The following is a 26,671-nucleotide window of genomic DNA, read 5'->3' as shown; positions in this document are numbered from 1 at the left end:
GAAAGTAAATTTAAATAATTTACTGTGGGTTGTGGAGTATTCTGTGTCTACTGCTTCAGGACAATCACTTGCTTTGTTATTTCATTCAGTTCTGAATTAAAGCTAAGCTACTCACACAGTGTTCAATTTAAGCTTCTTTAATACTGATGAAAGGCATGTGTAGTTCATATAAAACATACTTCGTGAACAGTAGCAGATGCTTCATATAAATTAACACTTTGATATACATGTCTTACGGTCTATGAGAAAAGAGAAAGAACAATATGTCGGTTTTGCTACATTTTAATAGTAGGTTTTTTGAAAGAGGATTTTTTAGGTCTTGTCAGCAACATCAAACAAAAGGTCCTGAGTCCAGCAGGGTACAGAGCGCTGTCCCTACCTCAGTTTACATGACGTGGAGGAAGTGTGGTTCTTGCCCCTTGAGGAGCTTACAGTCTGGGGGGCTGACAACTCACAGTCTAAGAGTTGAGTGAACAACGAAGTTATTTAAGGCAATTCCTCATCCCCTCCAGCTACTGTGGACGGAACCGTTTTGAAATTAATCTAATCAAGATGAGAAACCAGACTAAATCTGGCTGAGAATTCTTTCAGGCTCCTAAAGTTTCCAACATCCATCTCAGTAAACAGAATTGACCCAACACACAACTGAAAGATTAAATCTCTTGAAGTGCAAGGGCTGGGACAACTTCATTGTGGTTACTTATTTTAAAAAGCAAACACACTGAACAGTGTGACAGGTTATTACACTAGTTTAACAGGCCAAGTACTGCACCACATTCCCCTCGCGCCAGCACTGGTCATGGAAAGTAGTGACATGAACTATGTGGGCTCTACAGAAAGCCCACCCCGATTTAATGTGTATCAAACAGGCGCCTCGTGTATACTATGAAAGTTTGATTTATGCCCCATTAAGTCAAAAATAATGTAAATAGTCAAATTATAACAAGCTAATGACCTGCATATTCCCATATGGATGAATGGTGATATATCTAAACAGGAAATAAATGGCAATCCTATCTACCTATGTAAAAAATAAAAAATAAAAAAAATAGAGTATCTCTAAATTTCGCATACTTGTCGCTGTAAGAGGTATGCAGGTTTCACAATCAGTTGTCAGAAAACCAGCAGTTATTCCTGCAGTATCTCGTTAGCATCTGACTCAAATTATGTTTAGATTACATGATTTAGAAGACATTATTAACCCACCTAAAAATTGGTAATTATTCTGAGATGGTTCCGCCCTAACCCTAGAATCACTATCAGAAAGAATAACCATGTGATGTAGAAGAAGAGCAAATCAACACGACTAAAAATATGCTCACTTTCAGAAACAATCTTGTCCTCTGGGAAAATCACAGCTACAACCTGGGAACACTCCCATACGGGTACTGATCTGGCCAAGGCACACTCTACGCAGGGGAAGGGTGAGATCAGGTGAACTCAGGCCACCTTCCAGGAGCGGCCTAGAAATTCACTTCCGGGACAGCATAACTGGTCCAAACTCTCCAAAGCAGTTCCACACTATCCTACCCACATCGGCCCAAAGTCTGACATTAATTCAAAAAACCAAAAGAGCGTAGTGGAGCAGAAGGGAGTAGACGTGTAAACTCTAGTACATTCTTATTGCTGTAGTAAGTTTGAAGATGAGCACATCCTACCCACAACAGTGTTGTTCCAGGAAGCAGGGCAGTAGTGGTCAATTAGAAAGGAGAATATTATCTGCACAGTCAATAAAAAAGTAAAAACATGTTTCAAAACCTACAATAAGCCTGTATCCAAAGGAGTCTTACATGTCAGTGACGTGCTGGACATGGGTTCTGTGCTGCAGCTTTGCAGGGGGCTCCCTCTGGCCCGCTGGCCTGGCACGGCCTGCTTCCTGCCTGCTGAAGGGAGAGGATGCTACAGAGCTACGATGGTTCTAGTGAGTGGTAAAATTCACCGAAGTTCCAGGTTACTCATGGCAGGGTCATTCCTTGTGCAAAGTTTGATGTAGATGAAGATAAAGTGGTTTCTTGGTCAATAATTGCAATTTCTTTCTTTTAAAATCAGTGGGTTTCTTGTATCTGTAACCACAATAGAAAAACCACTGTTTAAAATACTTTGATAATCGATCTATTTCAAGGTCACATACTAAGAAGAAATACTAGTCACCATTCCATTAAGTACTGACTCCATACGCGCATCACTTACAGTTCTATTACCATGGGCCCAGGTTTAATCTCATCCATCTCCATGAAGGCGAAACACTTGGTACTGGTAAACCTTTTTTTAGGCTTGTAGTGTTTGAATTCAAAGAAGATAGCTGCACCTAAGGGATGGAAAAAGCATGAAAGCACCATTCTTGTCAATACATTTTCTTAATCACCAGACGCATATGAATAAGCAACTGGCATAATTTTATAAAGTAACCTTTGCTATACGATCTGATGGTATGTCTGTGGCTGTCACTCCAAACTCTAGCAAAATTTCTGAGCCAGACTGATCGAAGAACGGCCCGTGAAATGAGAATAGCCTAGGACAGTGATGGCGAACCTTTTGAGCTCGGCGTGTCAGCATTTTGAAAAACCCTAACTGAACTCTGGTGCCGTGTCACATATAGAAATGTTTTGATATTTGCAACCATAGTAAAACAAAGACTTATATTTTTGATATTTATTTTATATATTTAAATGCCATTTAACAAAGAAAAACCAACCAAAAAAATGAGTTCGCGTGTCACCTCTGACACGCGTGTCATAGGTTCGTCATCACTGGCCTAGGAAGATGGGCTGACATGCGTGTAAACGTGAAGAAGGTACAGCATATTCATTAGTATTCATATCAGTTCAAACTAGAGTCACTGTACATAAGGAATTCAAAGCTGGGAAAAATGGAGTCAACTTCTGAATACAGTCCTATTTTTAATACCCTGCGAGTCAAGTCGTCAAGAACACGGCTCAATAAAACAAACATACAGTGGGGCCTTGACTTACGAGTTTAATTCGTTCCGTGACGGAGCTCGTAACTCAAATTACTCGTATGTCAAATCTTAAAGTGAACGAGTGAGACGCGTGATGCTGGGCTGATGTGGTGGCGTTCACTGTGACGTTCGCTGCGCCAGCTAGCCGTGGCGTATCTGAAGCTGGCTCGTCACCCGAATTTTAGCTCGCAACTCAAAGCAAAAAATCGGCTGAGAGACGGCTCGTATCTTGAAGAACTCGTTAGTCGGGACACTCGTAAGTCAAGGCCCCACTGTAATCTAATAGCCCGTGAAACACGCCCCCTCACCCCACATCAGAAACATTTCTCAGAGCAATGGAGTAAAATGGAAAACAAAGTTTTGTTGTATTTTCCTGCAGAAGGCACACTTCACACTGACATTTCTTGGACATTATTTCTTAAGCACGTCCTACCTACTTATGCTGCTAACACAGCGATTCTCAAACTCTGGCGGGCCCAAGCATTTGCATCTCACCAGGAAGCTGCTCACACTCAGAGAATCACCCTCTACCAGGAGCGCTGCAGGACAAGTCTTTTATTTTTTAAAGTACTTTTATTGATTTCAGAGAGGAAGGGCGAGGAAGGGAGACAAAATCATCAATGATGAGAGCGAATCATTGGTCAGCTGCCTCCTGCACACCCCACACTGGAGATCGCCCCACACTGGGGATGGAGCCCACAACCAGGACATGCCCTGACTGGGAATCGAACTGCAACCTCCTGGGGTTCATAGGTCGACAACCCACCACTGAGCCACACCAGCCGGGCAGGACCGTCCTTTAGGACACAGGAACAGCAGCACCGATTTGAGAAGGAAAAGATCAAGTCTTTTAGAGCAGCGGTCGCCAACCGTGGACCACTGGTGGTCCGTGAGGTCGGAAAGGTTGGTGACCACTGTTTTAGAGGACGTAGCAACTGTTTAAGAGGCACATGTGTATCTTGTGCGATCCTCCCACGGGGTTTGAACACTGCAAACACCACAACTGCATCTCCGGTGGTAAAGGGACTCCGAAGTCTTCTGTTCAGAGAACACTGGCATCCCGTGGAGAAAGGCAAGAGAAACGTTTCACCCCAAGAACCGTGCAACTTGGAAATGTGACTTCACCTTTTTAATCATTTGCGTATGTCCTTTCCCATCCTCCTGCCAACTAACGCAAACGACAGGGTCTGTCTGCCCAGTAGATTGCGCTGGAAAAAGTGAGCCTTAATCCTTAGGGAGCCCTGCTTCCTCAGCCCTTCATATAAGAAAGCTTTCATTCTATTCTGTTGTTAAAGATGATAAGATTTTACTATGGAAGACTGCTTTATTATGTGTTATTTATTATACAACTAGATAACACAACTCCCGATTCCCACATTTAAATATCAATACGTATCTCATTCAATTCCATAAACACGATGTGACATTTCCTTTTTCCAATGCTGCTGGGTCCGCCAGGCCCACACACATGAACAAGAGGAGAACTGTGAGCACAGGGGGTCAGTTACTGACGATTACACACCTTTGGTTAATTTTTCAACATGCTTCTGGAGCTCAATGTCCACATTAAAGTGAACGTATGTATCTTCTTTTCGTGAAGCCACAGGAGTATCTTGCACAGGAGTTAAATCTATCCCGTTCAGATCTAGAGAGGAAAAGAGTTTCTGCTCAGCAGCCTTCAAATGCACAGACTCAAACACACAGGAACCCCCGGGATTCTGTTTCCTAGAGGCCGGCAGACCCCCAGCTAACGGGAGCTCCCACCTGGTGTGGGCGGCCACCTGAAGGAAGACTTGTGGTCTCCAGAGGTATGTGGAGGGAGCTGAGGAGCGAGGGGGGGACCTCAGGGACCAGCAGAGGAAGCCTTGCCATGACTGGGTACCTGAGGAAGCCTGGAGAGCACACAATGTGATCCTATAGTTCAGAGGTGAAGGAGCATTGTGTCTTCCCCAGGGAAGAGGCCATTATAGTCCTGTGTGCAATGACACTTTGGAATGTGAATAATATCCCTACCTCCCACCTGACCAACTGCATGGCATGGGAGGGCCTGTGAACTGACCTCTATCAGAATTCCCGTGTTCTATTCAAGTCGGAGGACCGATCGGGCATGAAAGCTGCCAATGAAACCTCTCCATACGTGAGTGCTTTTGCATGTATATAACACACATTCTGGTTCCATTTGCGGTAACATAACCTGATTTACAACAGCCAGATGGTGCACTCTGTGTGGAGCATGGTTTTCATTTCCTGGAGCCGGGAATCTTCCAGTTTAATCAAATTCAATGGGGACTCGCGTAAGGACTCCTCGGTGTGTTACTCCACAGACCCATCTTAAGGGACTTAAAACGATTTAGCACATTTAATTATTTCAGTTCCTAAAGATATTTACACAAAAACATATTTCAGCCCAAGGTGTATGCATAATAGCTATCACGGTATCATGACATTGTGTGTTTTACCGTGTATATTCCCAAATGAGACTGCAGCTTTGCTAAGGGCCTATGAACAGTGCCGGGCACAAATGCTTTCCAGGCGACCTTGGACTTGATAACTGCACATCAGGAGATAAGGCAGCACCGCACTAGTGCTGTGGGTCGTGGTTTCTCCACGTCACAATTTTCCTCCGTGGCCGAGTTCCTTTTTCTTTTATTTGGTACTAATGAACCCACATGCGTCTGAATTTATCTCTGTCATTGGTGAAAGCTCCCTCCAATTCATTGCAGTCCAGATCTGTTTCATTGATTTGCCTCAAACTGCAGATTAACTGTGGGTGGGATTAACTGTGTTGTCATTTCTGAATAATTGTATGACAACTTCATTCTCAATCACTCAGTCATTATTTTTAAAAGGCCCCAGAGTGCTTTACAATAAAGTTCTGTATAAAATGCGTGGCAATGCAACAAAAGAAATCAACCGCTGTGGTTCCCCTCTTAAGCCAAAGACAGAAAAAGTTGTTTTCAAGGCGTCAATCACTGGATAGTTAAAAAACAAATTCTAAGACTAACCATGTTTAACCCCTAGAGTGTCGGGGAGCGGAGTCCCGCTCCTCCTGTCTTTCGCCAAAAGTGCCGGGAACGCTATCACAGCTTTGAAATGGCATCCAGTTCTAAGTCTGCTTTTATTAGTGATGATGACATTGGTAAATATGTCAATGTAGTAAAGGTTTCCTTAAGTTTTTGAATTATGTAACTTCATTTACTTGCGATTCATAATTTTTTTCCTAAACTGCTGTAAATCAGCAAAAACGCCTTGGCAATTTTAGCATCGTTCCTAGGATATTGTTTGGCACTCAAAGGGTTAATAACCTTGGTAACATGGTTCAGGACAAGAAACACGCCACTTTTTAGCGTCCCCCAGGACTGCGTTCTGGGTGTGGATGTTTACGGATATGTCCTGTTTCCCTTCTCCACGGATGATTCATCGACGCCCTGACTCTCGCCCACCTGGGCACGGCTCTCCTGGACAGAACGAAGGGGCCTCGCGTGGAGGCACCAGGGGACCGGAGAGCACGGCTGTGCAACGGGAACCACACACCCTTGGGAGGTGGGAGACATTTTTTAAACCTGTTTCCTGAAGGATGTCTTTGCCGTGAAGACAGTGCATATGTCTAGGCAGCAACCTTGATGGAATTTTAAGAATAAAAGACATAGAAAAAAAATCCTCGAAAGCAAACATGAGTATAAGTTATAATAGGAAAACGCTTTTAGTAAATCTCTCAGAAATGTTCGGAGAAGGAATGGTGCCCTCTTCTCGGGGATCTTGCCTCACTGTAGAATGAATGTGAACTGAGCTGTCACAGACACGGGAGTCCCGCCGCCCCATTTATCCCAATGAGAAACAACATTTTATAAAAGTCACCAGAGGGAAAACAGGGAGGCAGTTATTTACCCTTCACACTGACTGTGATATAGGGGTCAATGCACTGCCCGGCATCTTTCAGACCGATCTTCTCAATTCGGATCGTTAGTAATGTCATTCCTGGTTCTGACGGCAACCTCGGTAATAAAGTACCTGGTAACAGAGAAACAGCAATAGAAATGAGCTCCACGGGTAATTTCAGAGTCAACATTTTACGTGATTGGCTTTCCTACCCACCCCCACCCCCCAGCTCCAGGCGTAATGACCACAGTGTGACTGATTAAACAAGTACCACGACGGTGCACAGGAAAGAGTGAACAGAGCTGGGCCGAGGCTGTTACTCTGGGAAAGGCCTGCTTGCAAGGTCAGCCCTGGGCACGTGTCTGGGAACCTGGATTCGGGGAGGGTTCCCACAGCCCCTGATAGGAACAGCCACTGTGCCTAAGCTGTCTGGGCAAACAAGGCGGTCTGTGCTGAGTACCTGCTTTCCTCCGGGAGGAGGGACTTCGGCCAGTGCTCGGCAGAGGGTGGCTAAGGGATCGGCCCCAGTACCAGCTTGGGCACTGAGTCCCCACTGTGCTGGCCGACAGAGCACATCTCCCTGTGCTGCCCCCATTTGTGTCTGGGGGAATTAATCACAACTCAACTCTACAGGGAGGACTCCCGGAAGCTCGCGCCTGGCTTCCCTACTTGCTCGCATACCTTTTCCCTTTGCTGGTTCTGTTCTTGTACTTTTCTCACTGCAATACATTATAGCTGTGAGTACAACTGTATGCTGAGTCCTCCTAGCGAATGACCAAACCTGAGGGTGGGACCCCGATACAGTAAGATACTTTCAGACCACACTTCTAAAATAGCTCCTGCCAATAACATGGCCATAAATGTTTGCTTCAGACTGACACGGGCTCTGGAGATGTCTTCCTCCCCACTAGCAAGAACCAAAATCAGTTCCAATCGCCCTGGCCTGGGATTAAGTTATGACTATTTTAAAACAAAGATACCCACCGGGAACTCTAGCAGGAAAGGAATCAGGAGACCCTGCTCCAGCACCACCCTCTTCTTCATCTTCTTCAAATTCCAAGTTCTCTTCCTCACCAGGTGCTAAAATTCTTCTACATGCAAAAGGACAGAAAATATAATGAGCTACAAAACCAAGTATTCTAGGGAAGCCTCCCAGCTGCTCACTTCCCACGTAAGATGCTGATATAAACAATGTTGACACAAATAGGTGTAAAATAAGAAAACGAATATGGGTGCGTATTTACTTTACCTTAAGGGGACAGGCTGAACGTCAAATGGGAATTCTTTGTTATAGGTAAGAATATTCTTTAGGACTAGAATAAAAAGAGAAAGGAACATGAATTCTATGAATCAAATTTAAAATTTTACCACAAATGACTGTTTTTAATCAATTTTCTCTGCATAGTAATAATTTTTGCAAATGGCCAATCTTATCGTGTATTTGTCCATGGACTTAGAGGCCTTAGCAAATGAAAATCTCCGTAGGATGCTCCAGCCACTGATAATTTCAAAGCTCTCTAAGTTCCAGCGCCTCCAAGCCCTCATGGAAAACAAACCCCCAAATAGTTCTGTGCGCAAAGCCCCAGGTGAGACATGGGGACAGACAAGGAATGCCTCCTTCCTGGAGCACGACATTCAAAGACTGACATCAAAGATGACCAATCAGAGGTACATGAACATGTCTTATTCTATGTCCTGATTAGATTTCCCCTCAACTACATGAAACTGGTAAAGTGTATTATACACATACACATAAACATTATCATTTATGATAAAGGTTATTACATACATACATATACATAACATACGTGCACACGAACATAAAGAAAGTCTTATCCTCAAGGGAAGTCTGAAACCACACGCTATGGCACCACCTCCTGGACTATGGCTGTGCTCAGTGAGTACATTCTGGCATGTAAACTTACAGAGAGGAGTTCTACTCTTCTGCCTACGTTGGAGAGGTGCTATAAGTATGTGCTTCATATCTAGCCTTATGGGTTTCCAGTAATTACCTGCAATTATATGAAGGTGAAGTAACGGCATTAACTGGGCAATCCAAGAAGTTCCCAGGACTTTACATTCATCTTATTCAGCCTAACTTTGGAGTCCTGCAGCTTAAAGCTAACACAGGTATGGCGTATTGTCATCTCAAAGGAGGAAATCCCAGTGCACAGACTGCAATTATATGACTTCAACAGGAGTGAGATGTGTTTACCAGACCTATTAAGCACCCCTATTAAGTCCTTCAGTGAGAGAGAAATCTGAGACTTGTGTCTAGATTCTCATTCATTCTCATTCTCTCTCTCCCCCCCTCCAGCTCTCACCCTTATCCTTCCTCTCACTCTCCTCTTCTCAACAAATGTGCCTTGAATGTCCACAATGTCCCATGATGTGTGAGATATGGCAGTGATCAAGACAGAGGTTTCTTGCCCTCACATATGGATCAGAGGCCACAGTGAGGACAAGCAGACAATAGGTGAGCCAACAACTTAACAAGGTAGCATAAGATTGCGCTTAGCGTGATAAAGGCCGCCAACAGGAAGCCTGTACAAGTGGAGGAGGAGAGAACTTCAGCTGAGGTGGCAAGGTAGGCCTTTCCCAACTGACTTGTTAGAAGATGTGTGAGCTGTGACCTGGAATGAGGGGAACCGTCTCTAAGTAGCTCTGGGACAAGGGTTTTCCAAGTATTAGAGAAGAGGCGAGAGCAACAGCAAAGGCTCCGAGGCAGGAACGAGTCTGACTTGTTCAAGGAATGGAACGGACTGTACAGCTGAACTGGCTAAGGGGGAAGTGGCAGAGATTTGAAATGTGATATGTTGATATTATTGAGGATTAACATAAGGAAATTAAATGACTAGTACCTTCAAGATCTTAGTTTTAGTATATTTCAGACAGGATTATGAAGAGATTTAAAAACCTCAAGGAAAAATACATTAGCAAAATAAAGCAACCAAGTCCACATATTGAAAAGTATAGTCATTCATTAATTTTCCTTTGCCTACAGTCTTAGAAGAGGCAGAGGCTAGTTGGACTAAGTACACTTAACTTAAAATGTATCAAACACCAACTTGTAGGAAATGATTCTGATACAACAATTAACTCACAAGTGCCTAGCTTTAATCAAATCAGAATTACAGAGCATATCCTGCTGAGATACAATATGTACACTGATGTGCCTTCAGGAGGCAAGAGCAAATTAAAGTCATCTAAAAAGCTAGTAAGTACCAAGGGGGGAGGGAGAAGTCCACAAGAAAAGAACTATATAAATTCAAAATATAACAGAATGAATCCCAATAATGCTATCTTTCCTTTCCATTCCTACCCCTAATCTTAAAAAAAAAGAAGAAAAAAGCAGCCCTAACCAGTTTGGCTCAGTGGATAGAGCGCCGGACTGCGGACTGAAGGGTCCCAGGTTCGATTCCGGTCAAGGGCATGTACCTTAGTTGCGGGCACATCCCCAGTGGGAGGTGTGCAGGAGGCAGCTGATCAATGTTTCTAACTCTCTCTCTCTCTCTTCCTCTCTGTAAAAAAATCACTAAAATATATTTTTTTTAAAAAAGCAAACAAAAGTACAAGAAATAGAAGACTACTGCAGATTTTAGTCCAATCTGCTAATATGTGTGTCAATAAGCTCTCAGGAGCTTGAACTGGAGATAGTTAGGATTGATGTCGATATTCTAACGTTACAGGTATTAATATAGAGTGCAGTGAAGGACACACAGGCTCTGGAGCCACTTAGAACCCTGATCAACACAAGTTCTGGAATAGTGTGGTGAAGGCTTGGGAGGGGTGGGTGTGGGGTGGAGGGGGTCAATGGGTAAAAACAAAACCAAAGGAGACATCTGTAATACTTTCAAAAATAAAGATTAAACAAAACCAAAAAACCCCAGTTCTGGCATTTATGAGCTGTAAGGTCATGGGCACGTGTCAGTTAGCAAACTGCAACTGAGTGGATTTACCTGAGTGCTATTAGGTAGCTGCTACTCTAAACATTGGTAACCATGGTCACCCATGAAAGATCCTCTTGGGCAACAGGAGAAATAACTGGACATGTTTAGAGGGAGAGATAATAAAGACCTAAGGATAAACAGTTTACAGTCATCCTACATATCTATTTGATTTTAAAGTTTTATTTGGAAACAAACTGGGGGAAAAAACACACATCAAACAAAAACATAATGGAAAATAGTGACTAAGGAGCCAAAGTCCTAATTATGCTTATCATTGAAAAACTGATTATAATTTTCTTTAGAAACATTATATAACCATTAAGTAACCAGTAAAGCTACCAATGTGCTTTTCTTAAAACAATGGTATATATAGCCAGTCACTGAAGACCGTATATTATATGATTCCATCTATAAGCAATATCCACACAGGCAAATCTAGAGACAGAAATTAAACTAGTGGCTGGGAATTGGGGAGTTGGGCGAAATGGGTGGATGCTACTGGGTACAAAATTTTTTTCTGGGGTGATGAAAGCACCCTAATATTGACTATGGTGGTATTCAATACTTGTGCCTTTGCCTAGACTGCAAACATTTTCTCTAAGAGACCATTCATTTGAACCAGCAAAAAAAGCTTTATTTAGCAGCATCCTAACCACCAAAACATTTGAAGAAATTGTTTACTTCAAAAGAGCTTTCAAGAAGGGAAAGAAAATGAGGACAATAAAAAAAAAATGTTTTGTAGAGCAGCTCAAACAGCTGGACTGTAGCTTTGGATGTCATGGAATAAATGGACATCAATGACTATAATTTTAAATTCTCCAGTAGGCATGACTACAAACGCTTACCAAAGTAACTGTAGTCTTGTTACAGTGATTAAAACAAAATAAAGGCTAAAACATATAGGTGAGGCAAGTACAACCTAGAATCAAATTTTTCATCTTCTAAATCAGTGATGGTGAACCTATGACACGTGTGTCAGAGGTGACACGGGAACTCATTTTTTTGGTTGATTTTTCTTTGTTAAATGGCATTTAAGTATATAAAATAAATATCAAAAATATAAGTCTTTGTTTTACTATGGCTGCAAAGATCAAAAAATTTCTATATGTGACACGGCACCAGAGTTAAGTTAGGGTTTTTCAAAATGCTGACACGCTGAGCTCAAAAGGTTCGCCATCACTGTTCTAAATGAAGGTAAACCAAATAAAAATTACTATAAATACAATAAGAATTATAAAAGCATTAAAAAATCACACAGGACAAGATATTAACAGAAATAAATCAAATAAGCATTTATGCTAAATAATCTTTTTTAAAAAATATATTTTATTGATCTTTTACAGAGAGGAAGGGAGAGGGACAGAGAGTTAGAAACATGGATGAGAGAGAAACATCGATCAGCCACCTCCCGCACACCCCGCACTGGGGATGTGCCCGCAACCAAGGCACACGCCCCTGACCGGAATCGAACCCGGGACTCTCCAGTGCACAGGCCGACGCTCTAGCCACTGAGCCAAACCGGTCAGGGCTGTGTTAAATAATCTTTATATCTAATGAATACTTTTGAAACAAGTATCACTGAAAAACTTACTTGGTTCTAGCTTCTTCAGGTCCTCCAGTTTAAATTCTTCTTGGGACTGTGTGGACTGAATTCAAAATATGCATATTACATCTTTTTATTATAAAGATTTCATTATACCCGATGTCTTTTAAGTGGCAAGAACTAAATAGTCCAAAAGTAGCCAAAATAAATGAATCTATTTCTTGCTTTCAAAGTAGAAAATGACAAGTCTGAAGCGGATTTTTGTTTGTTGTTGTATTTTGGGAACATTCAGACGAATAATAACAGAAGAAAAAAATTAAAGTTATATCTTTTAGTTCTAGTTTATAAAAAAATTAACTAAATATTTTCATATGAGCTTAACTCATGAATTCCTATTGCTGTAAAACCCTCCTGAGACAATATTGCTCTTAGTAGGCATGCCTAATGTTTCATTAGAATAGTTCATAATAATTTCTTTTCCTTAACTTTGCAGACCTAACAGTTGGTGGTTTCCATATATCAGAAAGAGGGGCAAAAACCTATTTACCTGTAAAGCTGCACTTCGTAATTCCAAGCATGTTGCAATTTTGCCTATGGTTTTCTGTAGAAAAAAGAAAAAGCTATAAATACCAAATATTATAACCATTAACTAGTAGTTGTCAAAATCACCAGTTAAATTTTATTGATAAAGGATGTATAATTTCTAAAAATAAGTTAAATTCTCTTTCTTTTAGCATCTTGCAGATTTTAAAGAAGAGAAACAGGCAGCAAAGGGCTGGGATGAGGGAGACCTAATGTGCCACCACCAATGTTAAATTAAGTTTACTTTGACGACAGCTTTATGACATGATTTAAAGGGCAATGAAAAGGACCTCCAACCTGTTCCCTCCAAACTCTGCCTTCTCTTTTTTTCCATAAAGCCTGAAATTCATTAAAAGATTTAAAAGTAAAAGTATCTGAAAGTTAGCATGATATAATTTAATTTTTACTAAGTCCAATCATGACTTTACATAATTAAATACATAGGCACTAGTAAGCAAAATTAATAACTGTGATGAAGGGTGGCAAGTTTCACAGTCAGGTCTGTTTTATATAAATAATATGAGCTATAAAATGGATATTAAGCGACAGGACATAGTCTTTGACCTTAATAAGCTCAGCTTCTATGGTATAAGATAAGACATGTACAAAATCACTGTAATCTAAAGAAGAGACACATGATTCTGTAAGATTCAGCAGAGTAAGCCACTGTATGTTCTGAAGAAATGGAACAAGACCACATGCTCCAGTGACTGGGAAGATTTTTAAAACTAAAAAGCTTAGAAGATTGTCATGATTCATTTGTCCCCAACTGAATTGAAGTATGGGGTGTGTGTGTGTGTGTGTGTGTGTGTGTGTGTGTGTGTGTTGGGGATGGGGGCGTCATTCTGAAGGGGACCTTCAATGACTAGCTGAGGAATCTGTCATTACTTTAGCAGTAAATTACACTGAAGGTTTTTGAACACAGAATGACAATCAGATTTGCCCTTTAAGAAGATTGCTGTGACAACAGAATCCATAGGATGAAGTAGAAAAGGTAAAAAACTGAAGGTAAGATCAGTCGGGTTATTTCAAGTATCCAAGTAAATGGTAATGAACAAGAACATGAATGACTAGGGCGGCTATGAAAAGGAGGACACCCATAGAAGAAATATCTGTAAGAGCAGGCAGCCAAATTATGCCCATCTATACTTTCAAGTCCTCCCAAAAAAGACATTTCTTAAGTTTTTATTAGAAATCAATCCAGACCATAAAATTGAAGTACCTTTGTACAATATTTACAGTGCCTTCACAATGAACTATTCTGCAAACAAATGACATGTTTTCCTAAATGTATAAATGTTTGTTGAATTTGGCGGTTTTCTTTTGTCAGCTTTCTCTGCAAGATAATGAGGAGCAAAGAGGAGTGACAAGTATCATCCTGGCCTCGGTGCTTAGGCTAGTGTGCATTATTGCAATTATTATGTCAATAATAAAAGCTGGCACAGCAACTCACAAAATAAACCACTACCGAGCAAGATGTGACTCTTGGCTAATGCACAAGTAACCATATTTAATTACCTCCACAATCTAAACATTCCTTTTAATCCCAACGTAAGAGTTTAGAAAACACCCAATTTCATTCTGAAAATTTACATTTAAAGATTCCATTTAAATATGTTAAGCACAAAAGGATTCAAGACAGATTTATATAACATCTCAAATAGCTATTTTTTATATAAAGACATTTTTAAAATATATTTTATTGATTTTTACAGAGAGGAAGGGAGAGGGATAGAGAGTTAGAAACATGGATGAGAGAGAAACATCGATCAGCAGCCTCCTGCACACCCCCTACTGGGGATATGCCCACAACCAAGGTACATGCCCTTGACCGGAATCAAACCTGGGACCCTTCAGTCTGCAGGCTGATGCTCTATCCACTGAGCCAAACCGGTTAGGGCTCAAATAGCTTTTGCATAGAAATCAGTGAATCTTTTCTAAATAAAATCTAATCATTGTTATTCAACTATACCACTCAACTCTGACAAAACTAATAAATAATGTTAAACATAAATGTAATAATATAGGAGCAGTAATGGCTAACAATTATAGAGCACTTACTGACAAGCTCTCCTAAGTGATTTATAAGCTTCAATTCATTTAATCCTCACTATAATTCTACCAGTTAGAGACAGTCATTTCATAGATGTGAAAATTAAACAGGGGTGAAGTAAGCTGCCCTGCACATCAAATTTTTTCTATACAAAATATAAAAAAGCAATACATTTATTTTAATACCATTTGGCCATACTTTTTGTTCTTTCAAAAATGTTCTTTTAAAAAGGGTTTTGCTGTATTAAGTGAGATATATCAATGAGCAAGTCTTAAAAATATTACTTAACTCCTTTTCCTTCTTTACTCTAAAATCCATTTGATTTGATACTTTTAACTTTTAAAGTAAAATGTAGTTTAACAACTATGAGTCCACTAATAAACCTATTTTAAAATGAACATTTCTTCAAGTTAAGCAGAAGCAACAGCTTTTCAGCCGGAATCTACTGAACTATGGCAAAATACCAATAGGCATTATTCATAACTATTTTAAGGGACCACACCCAACATCAGTATTAAAAAACGAGTGAAACACTATCATTTTCAGATGTAACAATGACTTTTAAAACATGCTGGATTTATTGGTGTCAAAATCAAGTGCTTGCTACTGTAATTGTTTCACCTTTCTTAGAAACAAATGGACACAAAAATGACTGACAAGCACAGACCACTTGTACCAGAGTAAGTACTGACTAGTAACTAATGTACATTGAGGGTAAGTGAAGTTTAAATTCAGAAACATTTAAATTATCAGCCTTCATTCAAATTAATTGTTCATGGCTGATATGATACAGAAATGGTAATGTCCTCATTTTCAGAATATTGGCTATTTTAGTTTATTGTTGCTAGGGAAATTGACAACTCCAAAAAGAGCAGTTACAAAGAAAAAGATGGAATAAAAATTAGACAATTAAAGAGCTACATTAATTTTGCTAAAATGTAGTCAATTGAAATAAGTTTTAAAAATACACATAGTTGAAGTAGTATAGTCTCAATCCAGATTTAATTTTTTAGGCTTAAACAGCTAGTCATCTACTCTCTAGCTAGGGGGAGGCTGGGAAGGGAGGAAGAGAAGGGCGAGGCAGTAGAAAGGGGATGCCTATAAAATATAATACAAGCATTAGTGCTAGAATTCTCATTATCACCAAATTTGATTCAAAACAGGAAAAGACTTTCTAAGCATCATGAGACATGATGTTCTATTCTGCCCAGAAACTTACATGAGAAAATCTACGACACCAAAGTAGGGAACTTAATGGAATGAAAGCTTTTGGCGGCTATTCTTTGGCTATTAAACCCAGTTGTTATTATGACAAAACTATTGGGACTAGAAAGCCAAGTCAACTAATCACGAGGGAGGATCAAATAAGAATCACAAATTTTCTTACTTTCCACCAGAAGTCTTTGTGGATATTATTAGAAAATCCCTATGAATATTTTATCACCAATTAGTAAAGTTTTGAGGGATCAGTAGTTCTGTTTTAGAGTCCTTTAAAATAAATATTGTGGAGATGTATATAAGTTATGCTCTCAAAAATTTAGAGATTTAGGATTAGGATTTCTCTTACCTTGAAATAATAATCATATATGAATAAATATCAATAATATAAGATTAATAATGAAGCATTTATTCATTAAATATTTTTGAAAGCTTCCTGTGCACCAAAAGGTTGTCAGTTCAATTCCCAGTCAGGGCACATGTCTGGGTTTTGGGCCTGATCCACAGTAGGGAGTGCACAGGAGACAGGGGACCGATGTTTTTTTGTTTGTTTGTTTTTAATATATTTTATTGATTTTTTTTACAGAGAGGAAGGGAGAGGGATAGAGAGTGAGAAACATCGAGGAGAGAGAAACATCGATCAGCTGCCTCCTGCACACCCCCCACCGAAACGCGCCCGCAACCAAGGTACATGCCCTTGACCGAAATCGAACCCGGGACCCTTCATTCCTCAGGCCGACATTTCATCCACTGATGGAACTTGAGATGAAGGAAAAACTGACACAACTCTTTTTCCTTTATCTATGAGATTAAAATCTGATTTTACATTAGATACTCTGATGGGGAAAAATGGGAATTGTTTCTTCCCATTTCATCTCATTCTTTAAAGTAAAGCTTCTTAAAGCATCCTATTTTTCATCATCTCTACCAGTACAAGGAATTAACATGACACATTAAAATTTTAATTCAAGGAGAAAGAGCACCAATGAAACATTTTGCAATCTTCTGCATTTATTTTGCCGACAGAATCTTATCCAAAACTACTGAACTAATTTTTTTCAGTGGTGACTTTTTGGGGGGAGTGTCTGTTTTGTTTTGAAAGGAGGTAGAGAAGTTAAGAAAGCTCAGAGTTAAAAATAAGATACAATTACTCATCATCGAACTCCAGTTTATGGACTTCCCTCCCAACCAATGTGTAGATGATCTCCACTAAGATAAACAAAGTCTAAATGGCTAAGTCAAGAAATTCATGAAGTAAGAAATTCACTAAGTGGCAAATCACGTGGTATCTCTATGTGATCACAATGTTCAGCAAAGCATAATCAGTATCGTTCTTTGTATAACAGTTTTGTTTTTGCTTAATGGAATCAAAAGACGGAACCCTGCCCTAACCAGTTTGGCTCATGGATACAGCGTCAGCCTGAGGACTGAAGGGTCCCGGGGTTTGATTCCGGCCAAGGGCATATACCTTGGTTGCAGGCATATCCCCAGTAGGGGGTGTGCAGGAGGCAGCTGATCAATGTTTCTCTCTCATCGATGTTTCTAACTCTATCCTTCTCCCTCCTCTCTGTAAAAAATCAATAAAATATACTTAAGAAAAAAAGACGGAACCCTGTTCATTTGGAATTTGACATATCTGGCAATTATCTTATGATACCTTTTGTTCTTCTGTGAATTCAGAATTATTGTGTTGAGCTTGGGCCTCTTTTTGTAGATGTCTTGCTAATCTGTAAGAAGAAAAACATATATATTCTTTAGAATTGAAGGAAAGCAAAGTATCTCAAGTGCAACAACGTGAAGCAACTTCAATCTTTTATTCTTAAAAATATTTTATTTTATTTATACATTTTTAGAGAGAGGGGAAGGGAAGGGGAGAGAGAGAAACCTTTATGTGAGAGTGAAACATCAATTGGCTACCTCCTGCATGCCCCCTACTGGGGCTCCAGCCTGCACCAGGGGCATGTGCCCTAACCAGGAATTGAACCAGCAACCATTTGGTGCATGGAATGCTGCCGAACCAATGAAGCCACACTGGCCAGGGCACAATTTCAATATTTTAAAAAACAGACAGTGAAGTGCAATAATCTATGTTCTGGTTTCAAAGTATAAATCTACATTATCTTTAGAATCAAACTCTTTATACAATGACAATGAAAACAAGATACTTTTCAGAGCATTTCACTGGGACAAATTTGAGCTTTAGACAGTAAAAACAGAATCTTAGAGCTGGAAAGAATCTCAAGTGGCATCTAACCCAACTTTCTTTAGACGCATACATTTCTGCTGTAACAAGCCAATTAGCAGTTGTCCAGATTCTGCTTAAAACTTCCAGTGAGCACCATTAACAGTACCAACCAGAGACGCTTCACCAGTCTATTGTTAATTTGCTGGTAAGATGAGTCCACATTACAGCCATGCCAAAGTGGTAATGCGCAACCAAATTATACTTTTGAAAACATTTTTCATGGAAAATAAAGAAAACTCCACCAGTCAGCCATGAAAATCATTGTCTGCCCATTTATCATCAAAATTAAAAATAGCAGCTAGGGCTTGGGTGAATTTTCAAGGAGGGAGCTGTGCTACCAGTACAGCTCAACAGTGAAGATCCAAAGCAATTTCTGAGGCAGCAAAAACACAGGATTGACTTTTAACAACCAAAGAATAAAAAGACAAATAACTCAACTTAAAAATTGGACAAAGAATTTGAACAGACTTTTCTCCAAAGAAGATACAAAAATGACCAATAAGTACATGAATATCTATCTTACCATTAGTCACTAGGGAAATACAAATCAAAACCATAATGAGATACCATGCCACACCCACTAGGATGGGTATCATTTTTAAAGAGAGAAAAAAATAACAGTGTAGGCAAGGATGTGGGGAAATTAGAACCCTCATATATTGCTGGTAGGATGGTACAGTCACTGTAGAAATCACTTTGGTAATTCCTCAAAAAGTTAAGCACAGAGTTACATATAACCCAGCAATTTCAAAATCTTGGGTATATTCCCAAAGACTGAAAACATATATTCACACAAAAAACCTGTACACGAATGCTTACAGCATCAGTATTATGCATAACATCCCCAAAGTGGAAATACCCCAAATGTCCACCCATCGATGAATGGGGTAAACCAAAAAGAGTATATCCATTCAATGGAATATTATTTGGCATTAAGAAGAATGAAGTAGTGATACATGCTACAACATGGATGAACCTCAAAAACATTATGCTAAATCAAAGAAGTCACAGAGATCACATATTATATGACTCAATTTACATGAAATGTCCAGATAAGACAAATCTTTAGAGACAGAATATAGATGAGCAGTTGCCTGGGGTTTGAGTAGGAATATAAAGTGACTGCAAATGGGCACAAGGGGTCTTTTCGGAGTGATGACGATGTTATAAACTTTATTGTAGTGGTGGTTACCCACCTTGGTAAATTTATTAAAAATTCATTTCATTGCTTATGTAAAATGAGTGAACTCGTGGTATATAAATTAAACCTCAATAGTTATTCTAAACTTTTTAAAAACCGAGGCAAATATATTGTCTAAATCCATAAATGATTGTACCATTTGAAGGCAAAGTGAGACATGATTGTGTCCCTTGAGGGAAAACCCACATGCTTTTGGATATCAGACAAGCAAGGTGCAAGAGTTGCCGTTCTGTTAGTAGAGGTGAGACATCTATCAAATATTCTTCTCTAGAGAATAAACTCACCTTTCAATGCTTCCTACAGATAAATCAGGACTATTCTCAAAGGGGAGTTTTAATTAAACTTTAAACACATAAACAAGTAGTTGACTGACAGCAGTCTGTGACAGAAATCAGTGCTTCTCAAACTGTCTAGAGTGAAGGACCAGTTCTTCTCCCCAAATCTGTTCCAGGCCAATCCTATGCAATAAAAGCGTAGTATGCAAAGTGTCCCCTCGACCGGGAGTTCAACCAGGGGGCAGGGCCGGCCGGGGGAAGGGAGGGAGGCCCCAGCCAGCAGCCGGCAGCGGCGAGGGACCCTACCAGTGCACGAATTTCGTGCACTGAGCCTCTAGTACTTCTATAAAATAAAAATGATCGTGCAGATGTTAAATTGCTACAGTTTCTAAATCTCAAATCTCAATTCCCTTATTTATCTCATTGCAGACCAGCACCAATCTGTAGACCACACCTGAGTAACACTGATGTAAGAAATAGTAAAGGTGATTAACAACAGGTATTATTCAGTCTCCAAACTGACCCATTCACTTTAACAAATATTTACTGAGCATCCGCGTGCTAGGCTAAGACCTCAGATTTGGTTTGTGAGATATCTGATTCTGAGCAAGAGACTCTATACCACTCTACCCTAAGTTAGGATTTGCCATATAATTTGTTTAAATCTTCCAACAGTATTTTGGCATCAACTCTCTAATGTTCCCACAGCATACTACTGAATCCATGCATTCAACAGACTGCGGTAATTATCTAATATCTAAGCAATTATTTGTGATAGCCTAGCACTACTCTGGACACTAAGTATAGCTTGGATACCCTGCCCTCAAAGAGCTTACATTCAAGTGGGGAGAGAGATTACATCAAACCAATATAGAAAAGTATCATGTATTTTAGATGGTGCTAATTACAAAGGAAACATTTAAGTAGGATTGGCGGGGTAGAATGTGCAAGACTGAGTAGAGGAGGTCGGGGTGGACAGAAAAAGTGTTTTTACAAAAGCCGTGAACCAGAATCTTCAGGAAACAGTGAGCAATGTGGTAGCACTTTCTTTTCATGCTTCTGTAATTGCAATACCCAATTCACTCTGAAATCCTCCAATTAGTCAATTTGATGGTGGAAATCAAATCATACTGGTCTTTATTCCCCTAGCTCTCAATTGCTTAGTGATGAAATTGTTTACGCTACAGTATCTCACATTATGTTAATGCTAAACATGACATCCTTTCCCCGAGCACCCCCCTCCCATAAAGGCGCTACTGTATGGAGTATGACCTTAAAGACATTGCTGCCGCCTTGGCCGGTTTGGCTCAGTGGATGGAGCATCGACCTGCACACTGTGGGGTCCCGGGTTCGATTCCGGTCAAGGGCATATGCCTGGGTTGTGGGCTCGATCCCCAGTGGAGGGTGTGCAGGAAGCAGCCAATCAATGATTCTCTCTCAGCATTGATGTTTCTCTCTTTCTCTCCCTCTCCCTCTCTGAAATCAATAAAAATATATTAAAAATATAAAAAAAAATAAAGACATTGCTGCCTACCCCGTGAGAAATGCCAATTATCCTAGACCCTCCCTCCTTCTTCACTCTCAATATCCGGTCAGTGACTACAACCTGTCAATTCTTTTTTACATCATTTAGTAGTCCCCAAATGGTCTTTTCTGCAGCCTTTCCTCACAGATAATTACAATAAAAAAGACAATGTGCCTTCCTTTTTGAATATATGAATTTTAAATTCAACCTTTTTTTTTTTTCCTGATTGACTTTTTAAAATCTTTATTGTTGACAGTATTCCATATACCTCCTTTCCTTCCCATTGACCCCTTCTAGTCTGCCCCACCCTAGGCCTTTACCACCCTACGGTCTGTGTCCATGGGTTATGCATATATGCATACAAGTTCTTTGGTTGATCTCTTCCCACCCACCCATCCACCCTCCCCCGCCTTTCCTCTGAGATTCCAGAGTTTGGTCCATGCTTCTGTCTCTGGATCTATTTTGTTCATATGAGTGCAATCATGGGATACATGTTTTTCTCTGACTGGCGTATGTCACTTAGCATGATGCTCTCCAGGTCCCTCCATGCTGTCTCAAAGGGTAAGAGATCCTTCTTTTTCACGGCTGCATAATATTCCATGGGGGGGGGTCAATGTCCCGCAGCTTTTCTATCCACTCGTCTCCTGATGAGCACTTGGGCTGTTTCCAGATCTCAGCTATTGTAAATTGCACTGCTTTGACCATTTCAACCTCATTTTATATATAGCCTCGTTTTTACACATCTATAAAATTTAAGCCAATCATCACACTGGCAGTTTTTAAAACCTGAGAACTACTCTGAATGACAAAGTTAAAAAGCTGGTATGGAGGTCCAACAACGGCTTTGTCTGTGCCTGTTCCTCAGGGCTAGCTAACAGCTTGCATACCCAACTTTCCTTTGTAAGTTCAATTGGACACGGTACTCTCCACTCTGCACTGTGAGCCCCGCTGCTAAATGCCAACAGCTGCAGGGTCCCGCCACATCACAGCGAGAGGCAGCTTTCCACTGCAGGGTCTGCAATCCTGGCGAACACCCAGCCTGAGGACCCACATAGGTGCTCACTGCCTAACAGGCGAGAGTATGGAAGGGCACGTTCTTTGGTAATGAAGAAAATCTCATTTCCCAAGTTACACACACGACACATCTTAGACAAAGTGTCTTAAATACTATGGAGCCGAGCAGACAGGATTGGGAATTTTTGCAAAACCTCAGATTTCAGCGGTACAGCATTGTGGCCCTGGGTAGCCTGCTTAACCCCAGCTTCTGTTTCCTCTTTATGTAAAATGAGAATAATACGCTCACCGAGTATTTATTTGCAAGAGCAAGTGCTATCAAGTGAAAGTGCAAATCAAACGATATGCACGGCAGAACCGCCCAGAGCAGGGCTGTTTCTCTGTCTTTTGCAACTACAGGCAATTCAAAGTCAGTGAGATGGGGTAGGACAGTGGTCGGCGAACCACGGCTCGGGAGCCACATGCGGCTCTTTGGCCCCTTGAGTGTGGCTCTTCCTAAGCCTTAGGAGGACCCTAATTAAGTTAATAACAATGTACCTACCTATATATAGTTTAAGTTTAAAAAATGTGGCTCTCAAAAGAAATTTCAATCATTGTACTGTTGCTATTTGGCTCTGTTGACTAGTGAGTTTGTCGACCACTGGGGTAGGAGAACATGGACACGTTCCACTGCATGGTCATATAAAAACACAAATAACGCCGAAACCGGTTTGGCTCAGTGGATAGAGCGTCGGCCTGCAGACTGAGGGGTCCCAGGTTCGACTCCGGTCAAGGGCATGTACCTGGGTTGCGGGCACATCCCCAGTGGGAGACGTGCAGGAGGCAGCTGATTGATGTTTCTCTCCCATCAATGTTTCTAACTCTCTATCTCTCTCCCTTCCTCTCTGTAAAAAATCAATAAAATATATTTAAAAAAAACACACACACACACACAAATAACTATTGTAGAGAAAGGACAAGAATTTAGCTCCTCCAAGTACCAGCCCTATATCCTTCCCAGAAGACTGGGGGTGGGGATGGGGGGATTTTACACACACATGGTTTTCCATATTCCCTGCAGCCTCAAAACAATAACTTGCTTTAACCCAAGAAGTAAATTAATGGCAACCGTTTGCAATGGCATTTTAGCAGCCAGTTATTTCCAGGGAAATGTGCAAGAATCTAATCAAAGTTTTATATGTACGTAAATCTTGTAATAAAAAAAATAAAAAACTCTTACTTTTTTTGGGGGGGGGGGAAGAGGAGAAACTAGAAAGGGAAAGAAATCAAAGAAACGGGTCCACACACGCACCCGGGGGCTACACATTACACACAGGAAAAGGAGGAGGGGCCCGGGAGGGAGCGGCGGCTCCCGTGCGTGGTCTATTAATTCACATTTTTGCTCTCTTTTCTGTTCACATCCTGCGCGGGCTCCACCCAAAACACCCGAGCGAGGGGGTGGGTGGGTGGGACCCACACGCTGCTGAGCACATAACAGTCCCAGAAACCGAAACGGAACCGAGGTGGACGCGGAAAACAGGGCTCTGCAGAACGATGGGCGGAGAAGGGGCGCGCGAGGGGGGACCACCCTGGTTTGGGCCGGGGAGGCACCTCTGGCCTCGCCGCTTTCCCGGGGGCGCCCCCCCCACCTCTCCTCTCCATCGCCACCAGTTAGTCCCCTCCAGTCCTGCACCCGGGGATGGGGGGGCGGGGGGAGGATGGCACCGTGCACAGAGCCACTCATGCCTGCAACAGGGGTGGAGAGCACCCAAGTTTCCCCCCTCCACCCCCTCCACCCCCCGGAGATTCTAACAGAGAAATTGAGGGGCGGCAACCTGCGAGAGGCGGGGAGGGGGGGAAGGAGGAAAGGAAACTGCAAGCGGGGGACCCGGGAGAAGGGGGGGGGGGGAGGAACTAAGGAGGCAGCCCGATGGGGCCGGCGGCCCCGGAGACCGGGGCAACCTGTTGAATGGGGGCTGGCCCGGGGGAGGCGGGGGCAGGGAGAAGGGCGAGGAAGCCCAGGGAGCCCGCGGATCGTGGTGTCCCCAGGGCAGCAGCCGCCCGGGGGCCGGGCGATCGAGACCCAGTGCCCGCGGGGCCCCACCCTGGGAAGCCTCGGCCGCCGAGGCAGGGATGGGAGGGACCGACAGGACCCGGGGAGGCCGCCCGCCCGCGCGCCGCTCGGCACTCACATCTGATACTCGTCGATCGCCTCCACCAGCTGGCCCCACGAGTCGAAGTCGGCGCCTCTCCTGAAACTGGCGCCCCAGCGCTGCAGCAGGCTCCGGGTCACCTCCGACATGGCCGGTCCCCGCCCGTCCCCGCCCGCCCCTGCCCCGCCGAGGCCGGGCTCTAGGGCGCCATCCTCCCCGGGCCGGGCCCCGACATCAACAGGGCCGGGAGGAACCGCTCCGGCCGCCGCCGCCGCCGCCCGCCCAGGAGCCGCCCAAGCCCATTTGCCGCCACAGCCAAACTTGGCGGCTCGGCCGCGGCCGCCCCCAAGGCCCCGCCCCCGAGGCCCCGCCCCGCCCCGCGTTAGGTTGAGGCCGCCCCGCTCCCCCCAGCGGCCGCCGGCGCTATGGCGGCTCCGCGGCCCGGCCTCCGCTACGCTTCTCCCCGGAGACGGGGCTGCAGCTCCGGGAGGAAAGGCTAGGGCGGAGCAGCTAGGAAAGGGCCCGGGGAAGGAGCGTCCGGAGGGGCCGCGACTACGCGGCGGCCCCCGCCCCCAGCGGCCCGCGCGGCTGCCTCGGTAGCTGTCATGGCCGCCGGGTCACGTGGGCGCGGCCGGCGCATGCGCGGTTGCTGTCGCGCCGGCTCCGAGGGGCCAGGCTCTGCGCGTTCCTCCCTCCCTCCGTCGCCGGCCGCTCGGACGCTGCCTTTCTTCCCGGACGAGGACCGCCGTCTGGGTTCCGAGGAAGCCGGTGAGTGTGTCCAGAGTACGGGCGCATCCCCGGAATATCCTGCCCTGGTCGCGTCCCCGGAGCCCCCGACTGTGGGGTCACCCCCTTTTGCACAGTCCTCGTAGACCCCCGGAGAAGGGTCCCCCAAAGTCTCCTGTTGGAATCCCGAAACCAAAGAAAGACAGAACATGTATTTTGCGCTCCGAGAATCAACAGTATGAACAGTCAGAGTCGCGGGACCCCCTTGCCCGCCTCCCCGCTGGTACTGGGGGGCTTTCAGCTAAACAGGGGCTCGTTCGGCGGTCGTCGGCCCGGCCCCCCGGGCGGGGAGTGTCGGCTTTCCGCAGAAATGCTTGTCGGGAAGCGGGGCGCCCGGGGGTGACGCCTGCGCGGGTGGCCGGGCTGGGCCGGGCGGGCCGGGCGCTCGGGGTGGGAAGAGGCTGGTGGTAAACAGGAAGCGGACGCTCCGGCCCCGGGGCGCCGCTCAGGTAGGCTCCTGGGGGGACCCCGGGATCCGGAGTGGGGGACCCCTGTCAGTCTTAACTGTGGGAGCGTGTTAGGTGGCGGCCTCGATCCCGCTGTTGTGTCGGTGGCTCTGCAGGTCCCTTGCACCTGCGGTGGGCGTGGCGTCCCTGGACCCCACCCTCCAAGTCCCTGGAAACCGGGGTGCGGGGGGTGCAGGGTCTCCGATGGCTGTCGCCGGGAATACAGTGCAGAGATAACCCCCAGAGGTGTTCATCCAGGAAGTGGGATGAACAGAGTGTGGAGGAAATTTGCTGCCACAAAACCAAAGGGGTTGCCTGCCGTTATTGCTAGGAGGCTGACTTACATGCACGTAGATGCTGTATTTACTTAGGTTGTAGAGGAGGCGGACATGGATGGCGGCTAGATTATATATACACTGGAGGCCCGGTGCCCGAAGTTCGTGCAAGAGTAGGCCTTCCTTCCCCTGGCTGCCAGCATGGTCTTCCTTCCTGGCCCTGCTTTTGTCCGGAAGGTCTTCTGGAAGGACGTCTGGTCTGATTAGCATATTATGCTTTTATTCTTATAGATTCATATAGATAGATCTATCTAGGTAGATAGATATACACATATCTATATAATAATGAGCTAATATGCTAGTTAGACCGAACAGCGGAATGAACTTCTGGACCACCTGGGGCTGAATTTCATGCATCCGGCCTCTAGTATATGTGTGTGTGTGTGTGTGTGTGTGTGTGTGTGTGTGTGTATGTATATATCATCAGGACTTATTAAATGCCTTGAGTCAGAAGTGAACTCGCCCAGTTTCTTCTTGAGAACACAATGCATTTTCTCTTCATTAAACTCGTGGTGCTCTCCAAAACCG

At 43.3% G+C, this 26,671-nt stretch overlaps 1 protein-coding gene across 1 annotated transcript; it reads right to left on the bottom strand.

Moving 5' to 3' along the window:
* Positions 1–24,810, bottom strand: AIDA (axin interactor, dorsalization associated). The gene is made up of 10 exons (XM_081114530.1): positions 24,616–24,810; positions 17,842–17,911; positions 12,879–12,932; positions 12,380–12,434; positions 8,088–8,151; positions 7,823–7,929; positions 6,848–6,970; positions 4,482–4,604; positions 2,191–2,308; positions 1–2,063 (listed from the first exon to the last, which is right to left on the bottom strand). Exons 1-10 carry the CDS (start codon positions 24,723–24,725, stop codon positions 1,967–1,969), a joined length of 921 nt encoding a protein of 306 aa, XP_080970656.1. The 5' UTR covers positions 24,726–24,810; the 3' UTR covers positions 1–1,966.
* Between the last annotated feature and the right edge of the window lie 1,861 nt (positions 24,811–26,671).

Source organism: Myotis nattereri (genome assembly GCF_964212035.1).
Source record: "Myotis nattereri genome assembly, chromosome: 20".
Lineage (NCBI taxonomy): Eukaryota > Metazoa > Chordata > Mammalia > Chiroptera > Vespertilionidae > Myotis > Myotis nattereri.
Note: the sequence above shows the minus strand (reverse complement) of the source record. Positions and strands in the feature narration are given on the sequence as shown.

Bases quoted from the DNA above. Each gene is read 5' to 3' on its own strand.
- AIDA (XM_081114530.1), bottom strand. From the start codon at position 24,725: ATGTCGGAGGTGACCCGGAGCCTGCTGCAGCGCTGGGGCGCCAGTTTC. The intron at 12,435-12,878 runs GTAAATAGGTTT...TTTTGAATTCAG, and splicing joins TACGAAGTGCAGCTTTACAG to TCCACACAGTCCCAAGAAGA. The intron at 8,152-12,379 runs GTAAGTTTTTCA...TTTTTATTCTAG, and splicing joins CCTGAAGAAGCTAGAACCAA to TCCTAAAGAATATTCTTACC.